This window comes from Vigna unguiculata, chromosome 6 (genome assembly GCF_037176805.1).
Source record: "Vigna unguiculata cultivar grain cowpea cultivar isolate G323 ecotype 2 chromosome 6, ASM3717680v1, whole genome shotgun sequence".
In the NCBI taxonomy this organism is placed as follows: domain Eukaryota; kingdom Viridiplantae; phylum Streptophyta; class Magnoliopsida; order Fabales; family Fabaceae; genus Vigna; species Vigna unguiculata.
Genome location: NC_140797.1, coordinates 6,110,209 through 6,133,451, shown reverse-complemented (window position 1 = coordinate 6,133,451; position 23,243 = coordinate 6,110,209). Strand labels below are relative to the sequence as shown.

At 33.6% G+C, this 23,243-nt stretch overlaps 1 protein-coding gene across 1 annotated transcript; it reads left to right on the top strand.

The window, feature by feature from the left end:
• The first annotated feature begins 14,023 nt into the window (after positions 1-14,023).
• On the top strand, positions 14,024-18,211 carry LOC146885439 (uncharacterized). Its single transcript, XM_085674671.1, has 3 exons — positions 14,024-15,927; positions 16,054-17,716; positions 17,804-18,211. The coding sequence occupies exons 2-3, from the start codon at positions 16,892-16,894 to the stop codon at positions 17,978-17,980; spliced, it is 1,002 nt and encodes a 333-aa protein (XP_085530797.1). The 5' UTR covers positions 14,024-15,927; positions 16,054-16,891; the 3' UTR covers positions 17,981-18,211.
• Positions 18,212-23,243: the final 5,032 nt, after the last annotated feature.

Here is a 23,243-nt window from a genome sequence, read left to right as displayed (position 1 = left end):
TGTCCTCATATGATTATATTGTTGAAATTGTTGAATCCTAGGGTAGAAGACAATTGCTATATCTGTTTAGGAATTTTCTGGTTATTTTGCAGGTCTGGGTTTGGGTAGTCTTAGGTTGCTCCATTCACACATTACACATGTTAGGCTAGTGCATTCATTTTAATATTGGGGTCCCATACCTAGACCTGATTAGCCATAAGGAGTGGAGCTCCAACGATTGTTATGCTAGATCTCGAATCTACTTAACTATTGTGAAGACTTCATCAAGAGTTTGCTTCCTCTTGACATGTCACATCTGTTAGGTCGCCTATCGTTGTGGATTATGTTCTGAGGTTGACTTCAGCTCTAGAGGCCAATGAGATTATTTAGAATTATTGCTTGAATTATCACGAAAAAGCCCATAGACCAGAAAATAGATTTTCTCTACACCTTCTAGGACACAAAGGGAGCATGCATTATTTCTTTATTCTTTTTAATCTTTTCATTTTTATAAAATTAAGTAATCAATTTTCAACTGTGTCATATTTGCATCAATGTATAAATAATGGCCTCTAGAGGCGCATGCATGCATTACATCCACATCTTGTCTTCATTCATGCATGGTACCATGCACATAGTTTTAAGGTAAATAACATTCTTACATTCACTTGACACATAGCATGGATCCACTTTGGATTCATGTCACAATGTTTAATGCATAATATTCATCCTATTGGTTTTTCATGCCACCTTGCGTAGTACATACCATACATACACTCGCATGCATATGTATAGGTAGTTTCCAAATTTGTAGCATCTTGCATTTTCATGTCACTTTGCATAACACATAACATGCATCAACACCACATCTTGAAAAAAAGTTTCACTATAATAAATTTAAAATTAATTGTTTCCTATTTTTTTGTTAATAAATTCATGGAATCTTGCGAAAGGTGAACAAAAAATAAGAGGAGAAAATAAATTATTCTTTGGTCAAATTAGTTAGTTGAATAAATAGATTTTTTTATGAAAAGTGGCATGCTTTTGAAACATTGCTCTAATATGTGTACATGGGATTGCTCAAATTCATTTCCTTTCCCATGCCCTCATAAATCTTCCTTTTGTATTCCATGAAGATCATCATAAAGAGGGCATGTGCCCTAGAATGAATTTAAATTGAAGTGGATCTTTGAACACAGAAAAAAGGAAGGAAAACAAAAAAAAATGAAGAAAAGTTTGCTAGACTGAAAACCCAAAAGGGCAGTCTAGGAAAAAATTAAGACAACAAAAAATAGAAAATAATACAAAAAGAAAATAAGGGCAAAAAAGGGGCAACCTCTAATGTGATTGAATTTTTTTCCCTTTGGATTAATGCTTTTGAAATTAAAACAATCATGAGTTGAAAGGATGTGTAGCCATATTTCTTTATCAAGAAAAAAACTGATCTTCTTTGTTACCCATTTTGAGCCTATAAAAAATCAAAATTTTGTTTCTAATTACCCTGAACAAAGGTCACATTCCCACTGAAGTTAACATAATGTTTGCATCTATTTCATTTGACTTGTAATTCACTAATAAAAAATAAATAAAAAAGTTTGGAAAGACAAAAAAAATTGGTTATGCAAAAACAAAAAGAAAAAGAGAAACAAGATTTGGAAAGTGAAAAAAAAAAGTGATGAACAAAGGTAGTCAAATGAATTTTAGGTGCAACATTAGATAAAGACCCTTGTTTTAAATAACCTTTATACCATTTATTTTAAGCCTTCAATATCTATTTTTTTATATCCCTTAGCCTTGGACACAATACAAGCCTAATAGAGTCCACACAAATCAATGATTGGTTGTTGTTTTTCAAAAACTTTAATTTAGAGTAAAATATTTTGTCATGTTAAGAAGTTTGTCCAAAAAAAAAGATTGAAAAATGTTCAAAGATTTGCTTTCAAACACTGGGGTAGTTTATTTTTGGTTGACATGTTTCCATAGAGATCAAAATTAACAGGAGTGGTCAAGTTAAATCAAGGTTATGCCCTTTCATTCTCTCATTCTTCATTTGTTTCCTATCATATTTTCTACTTTGAGCCTAAAATTTGATCTACCTTTCTCCTACCATTACTCATTATTCTCACCTTGAAATAAAGTGGGGAGACGTTTTACTTGTTGTTCATACCTTATAGTCAGATATCTTGAATTTGGACAATTATTGACTTTCATTGTCAGGCTTACATTGGGGCAACTAATATGAAGTCTCCCATTATTTTCAACATTCTCATGATATCAACAATTGGGGCAAGCTTAAACACATTTTGCACCCCGAGACCAATCTATACCCTCAAATTGGGACAAATTTTGAAGTCTCCATCTTTTTTATCAATAACTGGGACAAGCCCAAACACACTTCATGTCCTGAAGTTAACTCTTAACTATCAAATTGGGGCAACTCCTTAGTCAATAACCTCATCTAAGCCCTTCCAAGAACTTTGGCAATTTCGTGTATGTCACTCAAATAATGTTCAAAAAGCAATGGTACAGAAAATAGTTTCTCAATAAACTAATCAGACCAAGGAATATTTTTCAAAGAAAAAAATCAAAACAGAAGGATTCCATAAATCTAAAAATAACAACAAATTGAGGATCAATTGAAATAAGTTTCATACAATGTAAAAGGTGAAAAAATACATGAGGGCATGCTTCATGCATAGATTCATATTTAATCATACATACATCATTCATTTTTGTGAAAAGAAAAAAATTAACAAAGGAACTTTCATCATGCATTCACACATTAATTCATACATCAAAGTTTCAAATTTTGTTCATGTAAAAAAAATCATAACATGTGCATCATAAACTAATATTGTTAGTGCTCAAAAAGAAAATCCACAAGTCATGCCAACATTATCATTCACCATGCATGCTCGAAATAAATATAACAGCATTATCACACGTCATAATCAATGTTAAAAAAATAATACATAGCATGTGTCAGCATTTTTATGCGCATATAATGTAAATGTTAAAAAAAAGTCATAATAAGCATCAACATACTCATGCATTCTTAAAAAGAAAATTTATACCAGGTGTTAGCAACTGCATGCATTCATACACATGACATCAATTATCAAACAAAAAATATCCAAACATGTGTTAGCAAAATTAGGTTCTATGTAGTATTTGGTTCAAAAAGAAAAAAAAAAGAGTCGCACACATGCCAACATATTCATGCATATATCATATTAGCATATTCAAGCACATATCATATTATGTTAGCATATTCATGCACATATCAAACTATGTTAGCATATTCATTCATGCATAAATAATTTAAATGCTCAAAAATAAAAATTCATAACATGTCTTAATCATCATGCATCATAGTTCTTTTTCATGAAATGAAAAAAAATTCTTGTCACTTTTGGGACCGAAACCCTCTTCATTCACATGAACGATTGTCGAATCCTTTTGTCTCAAAATGAAGAAAATGAGATAGATACAAATTTTGCTTCTTTAATATTCCTCGGATTGATGGTCCTCTTCATTCATATGAATTACCTACATATCCTCAAGCCCAGTTTCGCACTGGCCCTTCAAGCCTAGTTTTATCTGGCCACCTCAAGCCTAACTTTGTCTAGCCCCTAAGGCCAATTTCGCACTGGCCCCTTAAGCCCAGTTTCATCTTGCCACCCCAAGCCTAGCATTGTCTAGCCCCTAACCCCAGTTTATTTGGCCCAAGCCTAGTTTCGTACTGGCCCCTAAGCCTAGCTTTGTCTAGCCCACAAGCCCAGTTTTATCTGGCCACCCCAAGCCTAGCTTTGTCTAGCCCTCAAGCCTAGCTTTGTCTAGCTCCCGAGACTAGCTTTGACTAGCCTTTAGGCCTAGTTTGTCTAGCCACCCTAAGCCCAGTTTTATCTAGCCCCTCAAGTCCAGTTTCGCATTGGCCCCTCAAGCTAGTTTTATCTGGCCACCTTAAGCCTAGATTTGTCTAGCCCCTAAGCCTAGTTTCGCACTGGCCCCTTAAGCCTAGTTTCATCTAGCCACCAAAGTTTATCTTTGTCTAGCCCTCAAGCCCAGCTTTGTCAGGCCTAAGCCTAGTTTATCTGGCCACCAAGCTCAGTTTTGTATAGCCCTCAAGCCCAGCTTTTTTTGGCCCAAGCCCAGTTTATTTGACCACCAAGCTTAGTTTGGTTAGCTCTCAAGCCTAGCTTTGTCTAGTTGTAAGACCCAAGAAATTTAAATAATTAATTAAATAATTATTTAATAAATGCGGGTAATGGGAGCCTTTAAGACATTTAATGCGAAGTGTTATGATGTGAAAAAGTACTAGCTCAAATGGTTGAGAGTACTTTATTGTGTGAGAGGACTTGGGTTCGAGTCCTATGTATGTCAATTGTAAGTTATTTTAATTTGTGCATTATTTTGATAATATGTTTGAATGTGGTTAGTGATAATGTAATCCTAAAATTTTAGGAATTATAACTAAATTGGGTGGTTGTGTTCAAACCTTGTTAGGGCCGAAATTAACTTTCTTTTTGCCAAATTTTCTTTTGGCGTGAATGGGAAAAGGCAGAGGAAAACCCTAGTTGCTAAGAAAGGCAGCCTAGTAGGGGCTAAGAAACACTTTGGTAATGGTTATTGAATAGCCATTAATCAAATTTTAATTGATTTTCGTTAAATGGAGTAGAGGGTGATTAATGGGGTATTAACTTAGAGAGAGGAGAGAATTAGAGGGGACGGAAGCACTACATTTTCGTATTAGCATTGGGTATAGGTTTTCCAGAAGAGTTGTGCTGCCTTGGGAGAAGAATTAAGGCTGAAAGCTGTTATTGGAGTGCACAAAAAGGTTAGGAGAGTTTTAGTTGAAGGACACACATTCCAAACTCGAATTTGAGCAAGGATTCCAGGTATGGGGAGTTGTCTCGTATGGTTTATTTTTGTATTTGAATAAATATGCTTTGCCATGTATCATTGTATGAAATTCCCCTCTCTGTGACGTTTCTCGAGGTTTCTGGGTTTCTGCCCAGAAACCGCCTGGCGGTATGAACAGAGCCACCAGGCGATGCTGCAAATTTTGCCTATTTTGTTGGGTTCTGGCATGAACCGCCTGGCAGCAATGAATTTCTGCCAAGCGACGCGACGTTGTCCATGGTTCTGATTGTGCATTGTTTGGTGCAGAAGTCATTTTGACTTTTGAATGCGTTTTTGGGAAATAGTATTATGTGTTGATTGTTATAACATGTATATGTATTTGGGGTATGATGGTGCTTGGAGGAAATCAGGTATGATTACCAATGAGCAGAATCTGGATTGTTGGAAGGGAAAAGGGATGAATTAATCTTTATAGACCATTGAGTATATGATGTGTAAGGGATAATGCTAGGTGTGTGGCTTGAAACATTTTATGCGAATTGGTGTGGTTGGGTGTAATTAGGTCCTGTGCCAAATTAGGAGAAGTTGTAGATTCCTCGTAGGTGCAGAATTCTGGTTTGGTGTCCAGCTACTGATGCACCACCTGGTGACACCCTGCTTGCCGCCAGGTGACTACTGGTTCAGAGGCAGATTTGTGTCATTACATGGTTAGGTGCATGAGAGGTTATTAGAGTGAATTGGACTAGAGGAATTAATCGATAAAATGGGAAGAGTTAGTGTGTAGGAATTCGTGGTGATAAAGGCAATTGGGAAAATATGATGGTGTGTTAAGTTGGAAGTGGCTTGGGAATTAGTATGGGTTTTATCTTGGGTAGTTCATTGGTTGGAAATGAGAAGAAAAAGATGTAGAATACTAAATAAGAAGGGTTGGGAAATGGGACAATCATATCTTAGAGGACTGATGCAAAAATCATAAATTGGGTGGCATTGATTGGGAGATATGTGAGAGGGAAATGTGGTACTATTGCAAGGGGATATAAGCATATTGAATACTCTAAAATATAGTGTGTCACTTATATAAGTTAGATTAAGCAATTGGAGATTGATAGAAGGATTGGAAGAACTCTATGTCTTGAATAAAGAGATTTGGGGATTTCAATTTATAGGTAATCAAATCATGAATGGAATGACAAGTTGACAAGAATTAGAATCTAAGGGAGGAGAATACATTAATACCTTTGGGAGGTATAGAAGATGGTAGGATAATCTGATTTTGAGTGCTAAAACAGTAGTTGGTGCGCTACTGTTATAGCGCCTGGCGGCACGGGTGTGACCGCCAGGCGATAGGAGTAGTAGGGAGGGTCCTACAACGTGTGGCGCCTAATGGCAGAGTGTGCTCCGCTAGCCGATGGCCCTAAAATAGTGGGTCTGTCTGGAGCCTGGCGCTTGGCGGCAAGCGGGTTCTGCCAGGCGGTCTGCACTGGTTTCGCTTGACGGCGCTGAGGCTACGCCAGGCGATAATGCTGCGGACAGTGGCTTGTGTGTGTTGCTTTTAGCAGTGACGCACTCACAAGATTTTTGACTCATACAAAAATCTAGACTAACACCCTGCAAGAATCACAATTACAAACCTGAAATCACATCAGGCAAAAAACTAGAGGCACAAGAACTACAGAAGCTGATGGTAGCTCTCCCTAGCCAACCATACATGTGTTCTTCATGCTAATCCCAAGCCAAAATGCCTTCAAGACCAACCAAGATCTTCAAACAACACGTTGTAGTTGTGTATTGCAAAGAGAGAGAGGGTTTTCTAGTGATGAATTACAAGTTTTCGCGCTCTAAAACTCATAATTGTACCCCTCTCAAAAACACAAGTTATATATAGTCTTGTTTAAGTGAAATCAGTCGATTGAATTTTCCATACAATCTCTTGATTTCACTTGACTTAAGTGAAATCAGCCGATTGAAAAACAATTCAACTAATTGAATACATTCATACCATAAACTATATACAACAAGCCTTTTAACCTGTTAAAACTCATTTTAACATATTAAAAAGGACACATTAAGACTAACAAGACATCAAACCTATGCCATATAGCCTACCAACATGATATAACATCTAATCATTACATTTAACACATTATTTCCATATTTAATACACTAGAAACATAATCTTCAAGTTGATCTTCATCAATCTTCATCAAACACATGTGATCTTCATGCACTTGGCTTTATCAAATCTTTACTTCAAGCTTGCTTGTGCCAAAAAATTGATTATTGTCTTAGATTTTCAAATCAATCAATGTAAAGTCTCAATCAATTTGTTAGGATTCTTATTTTTAACCAAAGTACAGTCTCAATTAACAATAAGAACTTTTAGATTGTCTATAGTAAATTCAACCAAAGTATAGTCTCAATTAAATTTTAGTATAGTTAATCATGTTTATTCCTTTTTTTGCCTAACCAAATAAAAAGCTTATCAATCAAACTAAAGTCTTGACTAATTTTAGTTAAGATGATCACCTTTAATCATAGTAAAGCCTCAATTATTTGTAAAAACTTATTTAATCACATGAAAAATTCTAAATTAAATCAAAGTAAAGTTTCAATTGAATTTAAAAACCCTTCGACTCATATGATTAACATGCATATAGATTTAACACTTTGCTAATTAGCTAGAATGTAAAACCATTACTTTTTATTTGAATCAGAAAAAAAAGACATTTATAAAATAAAATTTCAACAATAATAGAAAGAACAAAGAAATTATGTTAATCTAACATCAAAATCCATAATGAAATTACAGTGGAACCAAATCTACAAGCTTAGCCTTCCATGAAATCAAAATAACATCAAAATAGAATAAAAGAGAGCTACGAGAGAGGACGAAATTAGGCCCCCCTAAAGGGTTCCTAAACTCCAAAGTGCCTGATTTGCTTCTCTTTGGTCTCCGTATATAGAATTTGATTGAACTTTGGGTCTGACTTATTTGTTGATGAAATCTATTTTCTCATAATGTAATATAAATATCATGTATCCTTTTTGTGGTTGTTAATATCTAAAGGATTTGGAAAGATCTAACCAATTTTAAAAATATTTGGCAAATATTGTTTGTTGATAATTTCATATATAATTACGTGAATTATGTCTCATAAATTATAAACAACTAAATTTTTCTCAATTTTCCAAGTCAGTCCTTGCAATCAAACAATCCAAATTTGCAAAAAAAAAAATCCAAAGATATCAATATTTGCATTTTAGTCCCTCTTGCTTTGACCATTTGACTAGACTTTGACTATTCAATATGACAACTTTGTCTCTCTCTCTCTCTCACCTTTTTCATCATGGCTGTTGCCGCGAAGTGTTATGTGTGGTGGTTCTTGCGTAGTCTTTGGGAGATAGAAGGATGGAGCTTCTGGTGGGTGGATTGAGTTGTAGTTGAAAGTGGCATTGTATGCAGTGATGGTGGCTCCAATGACACAGTGGTTGTGGCCGATAGTGGTGGTTGATGGGCTGGTACGAGACATGTTTGGAAGGTTGAAGATGATGGCGATGTGGCTTTGTTTCATTGGCTTAGATGTATGTCTAGGGTTATTACCATGTGGCATCATACGATTGGCAAATTTTGAAAGTGGAGGATAGTGACACGTGTTGACACGTGTCTGTATCTAATTGGTTTGATTTTGTGAGTGGTAGGAGGAGTGAAAGTTAGGAAATCTAGGGTGTAGAAGTAGGTTTTGTATGGTCCATTTGAAAAAGATGAGAGTATAAGTAATGTAAGGGTTTAAGAAAGAATTTTCCAGAATTTTTTAATTTTTTCCTTATTCTAGAGGTTTTGTAACTTTATTCAATTTCTTTTCACATCTCAAATGAGATTAAACTTAACTTATCCATGAAAATATTTTATGCAACTAAAAAACAGTTTTTAAGACATTTTTATCGCAGAAGCTCATTAAGCCTAATTATCACAAATTCTAATTAAATCAATCTTTTAAGCACACAAATCAATTAATAGGTCGAACTCGGCAGATCTTCAACTAGGTCAACTTGGTCGATCTTTGGCTGCAGTGACTTGGCCGAACTTCGGTTGGGTTGACTTGGGCATCCTTTGGTCGGGTCGGCTCGACAAATCTTATGTTTGGCTGACTAGGTCGATCTTCGGTTGGGGCGACTCGACTGATTTTCTACTAGACCGACTCTACCAAACTTTGGCCAAATTGACTCGATCAAACTTTGGTTGACCTTCGATCCAGCCCGAATTGTCCAAACTTTGGTAAGGAATGCCTTGACTGACCTTTGGTTCAGGCCGAATCGGCCAACCTTCGACAAGGGATAAGCTTTGGCCGGGCGACTCTAGCCGACATTTGATCGGGACCGACTCAAACTAATCTTCAATTGGGCTAATTCGGTCGACCTTCGTCCTTGATCAACTTGACTAAGCTTGACTTAGACAGAGTTTCGACCGGGTACACTCCAGTCGATCTTTGACGAAGGCTAATGCGAACCAATGTTTGATCTAGGCCAACTTGTACTAACATTCAATCGAAACCGACATGGCTAATTCAAGATGACTTAAAAGCAATACCAATTATTATAATTTGAATCTTAATTGGAGCTTTTTCCCATTGATGTATAAATCTACTTTCCAAATATCTTTAATATTATTTTTATATACACAATATACTTTTAAAAATAAAATGAGATAATTAATTTGCAATACGTACGAGTATATATATATATATATATATATATATATATATAAATCAATCAAACTGATTATACTCTTACGTACTCAAATATATATTTATGTGGAAATAATAATTAACAATATTTATTAGAATTTTATTATTATTTAGTTTGCATAATCATTTAACTTACATGTTCGTAAAAAATTGGTTGTAACATCCTAGCCAAATATTATATATTTAAATAAAATTAATAATAAATAAATAAATATGATAACATTTCTTTCACACATTTTCCAAAATGCGGGAAAATAAAATTTTATTATAAGTGCCAAAACGTTGAAAGCATAAAAATTTAATTCAAATCCTTACATCTACAAATCCAAATTTAAAATCCAGATTACAGAAAAATAATATAAAATTATAGAAATAAAAATATCCTCGAGCTGCCCCATTCTGACGCCAAGTCTCACCAGCACCTCCTACAACATCATTTGCTCCCACCCATGTAACGAGTTACATGATCATCACCAAAAACACACAAATAGGGTGAGCTTAACAAAATAAAAGTGCAATACACAAAATATCAAATAATCATTCAATATTCCAAACACTTCTAATGACCCCAAGTCTCACACCCCAACCTTCATCACTTCCTTTGTACGCCTCTTGATTATACACCGTTTGATGATTACATTGATCGATCTTTTGCTGCCACGAGTTCTATTCGCCCCTCTGACTACAGACCACCACCTAATAGTCCATACGCGGGAATAAATTTGCCACGACCACGATCCGCAACACCAAGTGGAATTCTCTAATACGAACTGCAATCCGTATTTGTCCCAAGACTACCAAACTCCTCAATAACACCAAGGAGGGCAATCTTCCGAAACCCATCCGTACGAGCCACGATCTCGCACACTCCACTGAACTTCCAAAACCACTAGGCTACAACCTCGAGTGGCCACATGCTATCCCAATACAAGTTGCACACGTAATTGGGCCCCCAGCAAAGCATCGTCTCAAGACCTCCATCCAAGTTGTGTAGAATCCTCGATGCGACCCAGTGTTGTCTGTTTCTAGACTGTCTGTTACTAGCTATTGTTAGAATTCTACACCAGTAATGCGAAATTACTGGTTTTAAATACAACATAATCAATCCTAACACGCCAATCATCAAAGCACACATTTAGAATACCTACTTGCATATTTTTACAGTTCAACATGCCTCAAATTACATCACCACAATTCATATACACCAATCATGTATACGCACTCATGCATTCACAATTTGAGATCATGCCAACACTTGAGTTTGGCCAAACATACACAATGCTTATAGGAATCTATAAGGTAACAACCAAATTATGCATATAATGTAATCCAGTTAAGAAAAAAAACACAAATATCTTAACGTAAACCATGAAAACAAATCCAAGCACCAATCAACCTTATATTGGTTCCCATCCAAGTTTACGTAAATATTAAACATAGTACTTTAATATATTATAAGTTTTCATCCATTTACTTTACGTTATATATATATATATATATATATATATATATATTAATAAATAAAGCCAAGATATTACTAATACATGTTAACATATATATTCCTATATTCATTTATATACAAATCCATGTAAATTGCTATATGGACAATGCATTTACGTAAAAACTCTAAAAGAGTACTTTAATTTATTATATAAGACATAAAGCTTAATATAATATATATAAAATTTGCAAGCTCACTTTTTGACATAATTCCCATGTATGTAATATGTGCTACAGAACATCAAAAATGGAAATAAAATTCACGTGTGGGGCCCATGGCTAAGCATTATCACGTGAACTACCCCAAAGGCTAGGGGAAAGAAAAAAGAATATAATTTACGGATGGGTCCATGCTTTCTTCAATCAATTATAATATTTGTAAAAAGGAATAAAGAGACAAAAAAAACTAAACTAGCAAAAGTTGCAGCAAGAAAATTAGGAACCATCTCCCACCGCGACCCCACCACCAACGATTTAAAATTCATAATAATTCTTTTAATTAAAAGTAACACCACATACAATATTAATTGCCTTCGCATATAATTATGGATGGCCAACGAACTCATGCCCTGCTTCACTCACAGTCAACGAGAATTAACATCAAAATACACTTATGTGTGGTAAACTAAGAGAAAGAAAATAAGGATGGCCCTACCCCAGAAGAATGAATTTGACGCTACATACTATAACCCTGGTATCGTTGGATACCTACCAAGCTTTGTGTTACGTAATACTCCTCAATGAACTACTCCATTATGCCTCCGTTGTGACGCGAACCAACACGCTTCCATGCATCACTTCCACCCATGGACCTAGAACGGAAACGCAAACAATATCTCACCAGGGACGTCCAAGAAGTCGTTGCATCCTTAGAGAAGACGTCACATGGAACCCCGTCAGCAACCTCGCTCAAGAGCCATGTGCACCTCCATTAACGAAGCACCACCAGTTGTTCCAAATCTAGAACACGATAATGAAAACATGAATCACGGAAACGCACGACTACCAAACCATCATTTTCACTACCACCACGAATACCCGCAACAACTTGATGAAGACCCTCTAGGCCCACATCATGCCCAAGGCCCAATCTTACGCGTACATGCATTTCAAGCACAAAGCCCCCTAAGAAACCCAATAACAAGAGGCATGCTTAAAAGGATCCAAATGGAATTGCCTCAAGAGGATCAAATTCATCACGGACTTCCTATGCTATTCTCATAGACTAAAGAAGACATCAAAATATGAGAACACACATTATTGGAGCATTAGAATATATTTTATTTTTGGCCATATGTTAGGCCATGTTATAGAATAAAAATACTAAAGTACTTTGTTGTTTAGTTTCAAAATTGGGCTAATGCAAGCCCAATTCAAATCCCTTGGCTAAGAATGAGCTTGGAGGACAAGGCTTTGGAGAGCCTCTTGTCCACTTGGTGTATGCAAGGAGAGTGTGACTTTGCCACATGGCATTAGATCCCTTCCTCCTTTGCATCACACGACCCACCTTTGTGCTTCTTCTCCAAGCTACATCTCCATTTCATTTCATGATACATTTTCATTTCATTTGGTCAACCATGTTTAACCTAAAGGATCCAACGAAAATGGAGAAAATGTGACCATGACATTGCCATGAGAAGGTCATAACAACTCACAACTCTAGCCATCATAGTTCACGTATCCAAAACACAAGAAACCATAGGAAAGAAAATAAAAGGCACTCAAGCATTTTGACGTGTTACTGCATCAGAGCGATCAACAAAAATCATGAACCAAACCACAAAAGAGAAAAAGTGACAAGTACAACTTCCCTACCTGGAAATCCCACTAAAATTGCTCCAATATCATTCTTATTCGCTACAATGTTGATGTCCCCTCTTGAGACCTTTTTCCAGCCGTCTAACACTTAACTCACTCACTCTTTAGGGTTCTAAATTTCCTTGGTTGGCAACCACACGAATTCTCATATTCTCTCCCTATTTTTTCCAGCCCTAAAAACTAATTAAAATATATTAAAACGAAATTAAGTCTGAATCAACGGTTTGATTGGGTCCTTAATGTCTAATTAAGTTTCATTGACCCTTTTGCCTACCTCCAGTACCTATCTCTAGCTCTTCATCTACTCCAATTTGTCCCCAATGCAAAAAAATAAAAAATAAAACATTATGATTCTATTCTAGCCAAGGTTTGAACACATAACCATCCAATCTCAAAGTAAGTGCACACCCAATTCAACCAATTCATATTTCATGATAACTCCTATAAATTTAGGACTCATCACAGTCAAACATATTCTTAAAATTAATAAGCAATTAAAATAACATGCAAATGACATACACAGGACTCGACCCTCACTAACCAATTACTCTCAACCATTTTAGTTAATACTTCTCAATATCATAAACTCCCGCATTAAATGTCATAAAGATTCTCACTACACTACACACATTTATTAAATAATTATTTATTTAATTATTTAAATTTCTCGGGTTTTACACTAATAACTATTTTAGTAATTATATTATTAATATTTTATTAATATATAATTTATATGATAATAAATAATGGATAAAATAAAATAATTGAATATTTTATTAATGTATGTTTTAATATGATAGAAATAAATATTAATATAATAAATCAATTTAATAAATTAAATTAAATTTTAATATCTTGTAAATTTATTTTAATTTGAAATATGCATTTTTATTTATTAAATTTATAATAAATTTTTATTTTAATTTAAAATCTATTTTAAAATCTAATATTTTTTAAAAGATGATTTTAAAATTTTGGTTTATAAATAATTTTTAAATATATTAAAATAAAAACTATTTTATTACATCAAATCAACTATCAACTACCAACATTATATTCATTTTCTTTTACTTTTAACTCACTTTTTCTTAATTTAAACTATTTTACTTTTTACTTTTTTCTGTTTATTTTTTTATCTCGTCTCCCTCTCCAATATAAACGAAGTATAAAAGTTACAAAAGTTTTATAATCTGATATATTTTGATCTATCTAGTGATTAGTTTGTCAAAAAATAGTTCAAGCAACATTAGCTTATCAACTGCGGATTAACTGAAAACTACAGTCTATTTCCGTTTGAATGACATGACAGGCTAACCACTAGAAAAGTACAAAAGAAAATTACATTTTTTTTTCACGAAAACAGTCTAAATTGACAAGTTAACAATAATTTAATAATTTTTCTATTAATATTATTTATTTTGTAAAATAAACTATAAAGTAACATATTGATCTTGATTTTTTAGATACATAAAAAAGATAAAAAGATAAAAGAAGCACATAGTATTAGTATGAACCCTATGTTTAAACACATTTTCACATGCATCAGAAAGTGAGTTTATCTTGTTGGCAAAGAATCACTTTTTTTTATTACCAAAAGAAAAAGGAATTCCATAAACCACTTATCATACAGAAGAGAAAAAAAATCTTAATTCTAAGTAGTAGTCAATCATTGATTGCCATTCAAAGTCAAACGAAAACCATACGCATCATTGAATTGAATTTGATTTTTATTTTTTCTATTACAGTGTCTTGTCTCCTTCTAGATGTTTTGTTCATGGCACATAACTAACTTTTAAAAACTAAAATACACAGATGAATAAGAAAAATGGTGACAATTTGAACTATTTATGTATGTAATTAAGGTTCTTTACATCACTAACTTCTTAATTATATATCCATGTGAAAGTTTGATATTTCATATTTTTGACCCATAAAACACCATCATCAACCTACTCACACACAGGTCTTAAAATATTACTATCCCAATCAACAATAATATTTAAGTACAGATAGTTTAAGAAGTATATTAAATAAATTATTCTATATTATAAATGAAACATCTCATGTGATAAAATAAATAAAATGTATTAGGGGATCTAAGGATATTAAATTCTAAATTCTAATTGAGAGAAGAACTACTAATAAATGGCTTATATAACCTTGGAACCTTTGCGACTAAGTCACATAACCTTACAACCAAAAGTTGTAACCAACAGCCTAAACTAAATTGGGAAAACAAAATAAGAATGCACGCAGAAGTACATGACATTTATACATGCAAGATATGGCAAATAAAATATTATGAATTTGGGAAATGCTTTGATGACTTGATAATAATGTGTCACACATTTTTATTTATTAAGACGTTCTTATATATAGCCTCTAAATACATTAATTTTTAATTATTTTAAAGTTAAATTATTCAACTCACTCTAAAAAAACATAAATAATGACCAAATTTAGTGACAAAAAATAAAGGATAAGTATGTTTTTTATCCCTGTACTATCATACTAAATTGGAAATCGTCTCTCTGTCAAAGTTTATATAAAAATGATCCTTTTACTTTTGTAATGAGTGAAAAGTATCCTCCATTTTAAACAGTGTTAAATATTTAATGACTTGGCAAATAACGTAGATGATGTGGCAATTTTTTACCCTAACAGTTGTTGCTACAATTAAAACATTTAAAATTTAATTACTTTTTTTTTATAATTTATGTTTGAAAGTAAACACTTTTGCTTTTAAATATTTTGTTTGCATAAATGAATGGAAAGGTGTTATTAACTTTTTAGGTAAACCCGCGAGTAGAAAGAATATGCGAAAGTGGTTTGTGAGTGCTGTGACGATGGTGTGCCATTGAGAGAGGTAAATCTGGTGTGCAATACGACGACAACATTGTCTACGAATTTTGATCAAGAACCCAATAGGGTTTTCGTCTACTGCAGCAGTGTGGAGGAGTGAGTGCGACGAGTGCGAGGTTAGAAAAAGTGAATCCTAGGGTTTTTGTCTGCGACAGTGAAGGTATGTTTTATAAGTTTTTGATTTTGATTTTTGATTTTTGATTTTTATTTTTATTTTCGCCTGCATATGAATTCATTGTTTTGAAACACATTGTAATTTGGGGTTATCTGTTTGAATCAATGTTAGAAATTGAATGAAATGGGGGAAATTAGGTTCAATTTAACAATTCACCACATGGGGAAATTGTGAGGGCAAAAAAGAAGTTGGTTTACGTTGGTGGGGAGAAACATAGGATACATAATGTTGATCCTGATATCTGGTCGTATTTTGAAGCTGTGAATATAGTAAAGAAATTTAAATATGTTGGTCAATTCAAGATATGGTGGAAGCCTAGTAAGGGAAGCATAAATAAAGATTTGAAACTTCTTGTGTTGGACAAGGATGTCATGGAGTTAGCCACTTACGCATAGCAAAGTAGAGATGAAGTAGATATTATGTCGAGCATACAATTACTGAAACACAAAATGTTAAGATTGTGAAGTTAATTGAAGGTTTTCCAAGTAGTAAGGTTGAATGTGAGGGTACTGATAAGGAGGTTGGTGCTGAATTTCATGGAGAGGTTAGAGTTGGTATCGAAAGTTAAGGTCACGAGCATAATGGAGAGGTTGGTGAGGGTGAAGACCATAATGGAAAGGTTAGTGAGGGAGTTGATATTGATGAAGAATGGTCAGTTCAAGATGTGGTTTTGGGCGGTAGTGATGTAGAATTATGTGAAGATAGAGATTATGGTTTTGGGATAGATGATGGACCACGAGAAAACATTCAGGACGTTCTCAATAGATGGAGACAATTTTCTGGAAGATTTAAGCTATATTCTGAAACAGGGGCTAAATACATTGGACCTGGCGGTTTTGAGGCAAATAAAAATGTTGAAGACCATGAAATAGATGAAGAATATAGCAGCGAAGATTTAGGAAGTGATGTTGAAGGGGATGACAAGTTCTCAAAGTTCAAAAGTGATGATATGTGTAAGAACTTCAGGTACAAGCTTGGAATGGAATTTTGTTCATTGAAAGAGGCCAAACAAGCAATTAGAGAGCATGCGGTTTTGAATGGGAGACAGGTTGAATTTGTGAAAATTGACAAAGTAAGAGTCAGAGTTGTCTGCAAAAAAAGATGTGGCTTTATAATTTTGGTCAGCAAAGTTGGCTCATGTCATAGCTTTAGAGTTAAAACATTAGTTGATGTACATCAATGTGCAAGAGTTTTTAACAACAAAAATGCCAATATAGAGTTGGTATCGAAAGTTGTTATGGATAAGTTTAGAAATGTTGGTAATATGTCAACAAATCAAATTATGGATGACATTAAGAGGAGTGGAAATTGGATAGTTGTTTGGGCTGGTGGTGATAAGTTTGAGGTCACACAAGGTTTTACCATTGAGAAGTTTGTAGTTGACTTAAAACAACTTTCAAGTACATGCTGGTTTTGGGAGTTAGTTAGTATCCCTTGTAGACATGTTGTGACTGCTATAAATTATAGACTAGAACAAACAGAAAACTATGTTCACAGATTTTACAAAAAGGAAGCATACCAACGTTGTTATGGAGAACAAATTTCCCCAATTAATGGTCAACCTTTGTGGCCAAAAACCAATTCACAACAAATTTTACCTCCATCATACAAGACACATGCTGGAAGGCCAAGGAAATTAAGAAGGAGGGAAGCAGATGAAACTGTTAGTCACTCAAAAATCAGCAGAAGAAATTTGAAGATGAAGTGCACAAGATGTGATCAATTCAGTCACAACATAAGAGGATGCAAAAATCAACCAAAAAAACACGCAGGGGTAATACTATTTTATGCTAGATTTGACCTTCATTTAATTGTTATTAATTGTTGAAAGTAATGCATATTTGGTGTTCTTGAAAAATAGGGGGAAACCAGGATCAAGAAGCAATCTTCAAGAAGAAAAGGACCTGTAGGTACAAGAATTGCTCCACCCACGGATACCAGCAAGAATAGTTCCACCAGCAACACTCCAGGAGCAGGGACGAGAGGAATGGAACCAACTTTAGGTTCTCAACCTAGCTCCAACAACCCCACTGCCTAGAGCATGTGAATGTTTAAAGACTTTGTATTGTAATGTGAAGTGGACCACACTTTTGTAATATGAAGTGGTCCACACTATTATTGGGTGAAGTGTTCTAGAATTGTGGTCCACCGCTTTTGATGTATTATTGTATTTTTTGCTTTTAAATATTGTGGTCCAACTTTTGATACAATACTTTATGTCACCACTTTGAACATCTTTTGTTAATTTACCATATTTTAATGTTCAAAAGCTATGACTTGTGTCAGCATTTTATGTCTTTTAGCGGTGAAATCAGAATTGGACAGCTTTTGTTATTTTACCATATTTTAATGTTCAAAAGCTATGACTTGTGGCAGCATTTTATGTCTTTTAGCAGTGAAATCAAAATTTTTTTTGGTGCTTTAGATCCAATACAGGTTTGACATGAAAGAATACGTTGTGGTTTAATTTACATGCGTATTGTTCGGTTAATTGAATTCAACAGATCATAATGTAGTAATGGGTACTAAATTAACTCAGTTTTCCAACGTTGCGTTCCAATCTTTTTGTAAATTAATTATACATTGCTCAATATTTATTTCCAAAGACGTTAAAGTAAAGAAGAAGGTGAAACTGATTGTAAAAAAACAGAACTTAAACACTAATGCAAGGGTCTAATACATAGTCAAATACAATGACAGCAAGCAATTAAAACACAAACTGTGTTAATTAACCGAACAATTGCTCTTTAAACACAAAATTACACAAAAAATTAATGTCAAAATCCAAGCCACAACAAAAAAATAAAATTGTATCTTCCCTGCTACCATCTTTGCCTCTAATTTCAACTTCAACTTGGTATTTTTCCTAATCAGTTGTATCACATATTTGTCGTTAACAGCTACTAATTCATCATCTTCTTCCTCTATTTCTGGTTTGTCTTGCATCATAGTTTCTTCACCATCATGAACCCATTCAAAGTAGTTATAGTTATCATCACTCTACACTTAAAACAAAAACACATTAACAAAACCAATCATTAATAATTTCTCTAACAAAAAACATAATTAGAAGAACTTACTCTCCAATTCCTACATCTCCAGAAAAATCTTCCTTTGTTCTTCGTCGTGTTTGCTTGCAGAAGCACTACTCTTTCCCCACAACCACATAATTTGCCTCTTAGACCCGAGAACGAACTTGATGCACCAACACTCTTCGTTCTAGAACTTCTGCGAATGTATGTAGAGCTTTCACCATGAGATTTCATCATCAACAACCTGACTTTAACAAAATAAAAAGAACTTTACCCCATTCATTATTTACGAACCTTACACAAACCCCAAATCAAAACCACTTACCCGTTCTTCAACGAAACCAAACTCCAAGTTCGGATTGACTTTCACAGATGATTTTCGATGATGCTCTACGACCTGAAGCTGGTGCGAGCCCTACCTGGTGCAGATTGATCAATGGTGCTCCAACAAAGAAAGTCCCAATTTTACTCACCCACAACTCTAGAAATGTCTCCCAAACGTAAATTGTAAAAAAAGTAATTAAATTTTAAATGTTTTAATTGCAGTAATAGCTGTTAAGGTAAAAAATTGTCATGTCATCTACGTCGTTTGCCAAGTCATTAAATATTTAACACTGTTTGAAATGGAGGATACTTTTCACTCATTATAAAAGTAAAAGGATCATTTTTATATAAACTTTGGCAAATGGACGATTTCCAATTTAGCATATTAGTACAGGGATGAAAAACATACTTATCCCTAAAAAATAATTAGTCATTATAATTTAGATATTAATTTATAAACTAAAAATTATTGGTAACTAAATTAGTTTCAAAAAATTATAATCGGTAACTAAAATAGTTTCTTATGAATTGATCTTTAAATTGGTCACTAACATTAGTTACCAAAGTTCTTACTACCAAAGGAATTGGTGACTAAAAGGTCTTAATTATTTAGAGACAATTTCTTGGGTAGCCAAAACTTGATAGTTAATGTTAATAACCAATTTAGAGACTAATTCATAATAGAAACTATTTTAGTTACAAATTTAGAGACAATTATAATTCTTTGAAAATAATTTAGTTACCCATAATTTTTAGTTTATAAATTAGTATCTAAATTGGTCACTATAGTGACTAATTATTTTTTGTCACTAAATTTGGTCATTATTGAATGTTGTTCTTGTAGTGACTCAATGAAAAATCAAGTCCTTTTCTTATATTCTTTCATTTATGCTACACTAAAAAAATATTTTTTATTAACCATTATTTTGTAACGATTAAATGAATGGCTAAAAATATTTATTTTTGTTAATTTTTAACTGTCACAAAAGGAAAATAATGGAAGATAAAAGAAGAGAGAAATAGTAAAAGAGAAAGAGAAGCAAGTAAAAAGGGACAAGGAGGGTGAAGAAATAAGAAATCGCGAGAAATGGAGAAGGGAGAAGAGGAAGAGATAAAGATAAGGAAAAGTGAGGATAAGGAAACCAATCTTGAGTCACTTTCTTTTAAGAAATATTCCTCAATCCTAATCAAAATCAATATGATAAAGGAGGTTTTTCAATCTCCAAACTCTTTTTGATTCGTTAATTCTTCTTTCTTAAATCCTATATTTCTTGAGAAACTTTTAAATCCATTTACATTTTCACACAACTCACACTTTACATTAGATTTCTCAAAGTTGTACTTTAAATTAATGTCACCTTGTAGGTTTCAATTAATTCAAAGTGACTAACAAAACTTTTGTGATGTGGGCTTTTTAAGTTATCAAGAAAATTATTGTCTCTCATCTGAATCTATTTTGATGACTATTACAGATTGATTTTTGACCCAGGTGGGAATAAACACTTCAAGTTGTAGACTCACTCCCTTTTAATTTGAGGTCAGGTCCTCTTGAAGAGGGAAGAGATGATGATAATGACCCAAAGGTCTACATCATGGGCCAATGGCTAGACTTAACATTAAGGGTCATGTGTTCAATTCTTGTCAAGTGACCTTATTGTTTCTAGCATGTTTAAGTATTTGTGGAATATGAAAGGGTTCAATTCCTAGGTCAAGTGACCTTATTGTTTTTAGCATTTTTAAGAATCTATGGAATATGAAAGGTTAAAGGCAGATTCATTAAATATGGTGATTAATGAGAATTCAAGTGGAGAGTTAGTGCAGTGTTAAAATCAAATTAAGGTTAATTTATTTATTATTTATTATTTATTTATTTATTTTAATTTTGTCAGCGTAATGGTTAGAAAATTAAGTCAATAAATTTTTTTAGGCAGAAGGCATAGAGAGGGTAGAGTTGAACGTAAGTTTTAAGAGAATGAAAAGAGGGGCTATAGAATTTTGTTTAGGCAATGTGTTCTTGGTGTGGAGAGAAAAGTCTTGGTGCAAAATGGGGTCAGTGGAATTGGAACTAGTAATAAAAAAAATTTCCAGGTAAAGGGATTTATTCATTTTTTTATGGGTGTAATCGTTGGATAATTGCTCTTATTCCTTGCATGATTGGTGAGATGATGTTAATATACTGGTGGCGTAATTTTTTTTTTGGGATTAAGGGAATAATATATATTTTTGTTGATGTTTAGTTCTTTTTTCTTTTATGTTGGATGGAAGTGGAATAGTTTGGGTTGGAAAAATTATTTCAGAACAAAAAATGGGCATAGTGAAGAATTGGTATAGTGATGTGATTGTGGGGATTTTTGTATTTTTTTTCTCTAGTCCAATTTATTTTAGTGTAGAATTTTGTTGGATATGGGTTCTAAATGTGCATTTGGAATAGTGAAGTGGTAGGTGCAGCATTTAAAATTTTTTTTATTGAATTACATGAGTTGTGTTTAGGAGAAAGGTATAATTTGTTAAGTGTAGGAGTTTTTGTTAATTTTGTGGTTGCAAGGAATTAATTTTGAGAAGAATTTTTTATTAAAGTATGAGTTGATTGTAGAGCATGTTGGTCTTGATATGAAGAATTGCAGTTCTTCGTTAATAATAATTTTGTGTAGTGGAATTTTCTTTTGGAAGCATAAAAGAGTTTTTGTTAGGTTATAGGTTCTTGAAAATTTTTTCTATTCATGCCAATACTAGGAATTTTCTATTGACTGACAATTGATATGATTTTTCTTGGAATTAGCATGGTGATTTAAGGTTTTTAACTAAAGAAGAAAATGAATTCGGAAGTTGTGAAATTTTTGGGTTGGGTGATCTAGTGGAGTAAGAAGATTTGTGTGCTTCTTAAGGTTCTAGAATCCCATTATTATGTTGATTAGATGTTGGGTAAGTTCGATGCATATTTTGGATGTTTGCATGTGATTAGAATGGGTTCAGGTGTGCCTTGACGTTGTTTTTCGTGCTTTTTACGAATCTATTTCTCGCTGGGCAAGATACATTAGTCGTTAGGCGATAACTTTTTTATTCGTTAACTGTTGGATACAGCTAAAATTGTGATAGCGGGTCCAGGACATGTTGTTCTTCAATCTAAACGGTGTGATCTTCATTAGAGGTCTATAACTTGAAATATAGGTCACGCATAGTTTTCATTTTGTTGTTTTTCTCTGGTTTGACTTGTTTTATTGTTTGGTAATATTTACTTGGTATGTAAGGTATGATTAGTCATGTTGGTATGATGCATGCTTGAGTGGGATACTAGTTTTTGTGAATGCGATAGTAATGAAACATGTTATACCTGATTGTGTATGTGTTGTATAGTATGAATTCTCTCATAACTGTAAAACCAAGTTGCTCTTTTACCCAATGGAATTTGGTGAGTCGGGTAAAAGGGGTTTTTTTTGTTTTAGTGTAAGACTTTGGCTTAAGCTTAGCAAGAGTGCTCATGCCTAAGGATTTGATGAGCAGGTAAGAGTTGTTGCTTGTAAATCTTATGGAAAGTAGGTGAGACGTTCTTTCTAAGAGGCATTGGTGCTCAGGAAAGGAAATGGTTGGGTACGAGAGAATGGTATACTATGTGATATTATTTAATGGTAACATGATTTGGGTGAATTTTGTATTATGTTATGATCATGAGGTGAGTTATGTGATATCATTATATGGTTGTATATTGTATTTTTTTTTCTTGTTAAGCTCACCCTTGCAATTGTTGTGATTGTGCGATGATTGTATAATGTGTGTATTATACGGGAGCATATGCGAATGTAGATAATAGTGGAATTGCGCAAATGCGAGGAGACGCGATAGGGAAAACTTATGGAGATTTGGAAGGCTTTTACAAATGGATTTCAAACTTTTTCTTTTTTTCGGAATTTATTTCTTTTAGTTTTATTGGATTTGAAGAATTGTAAT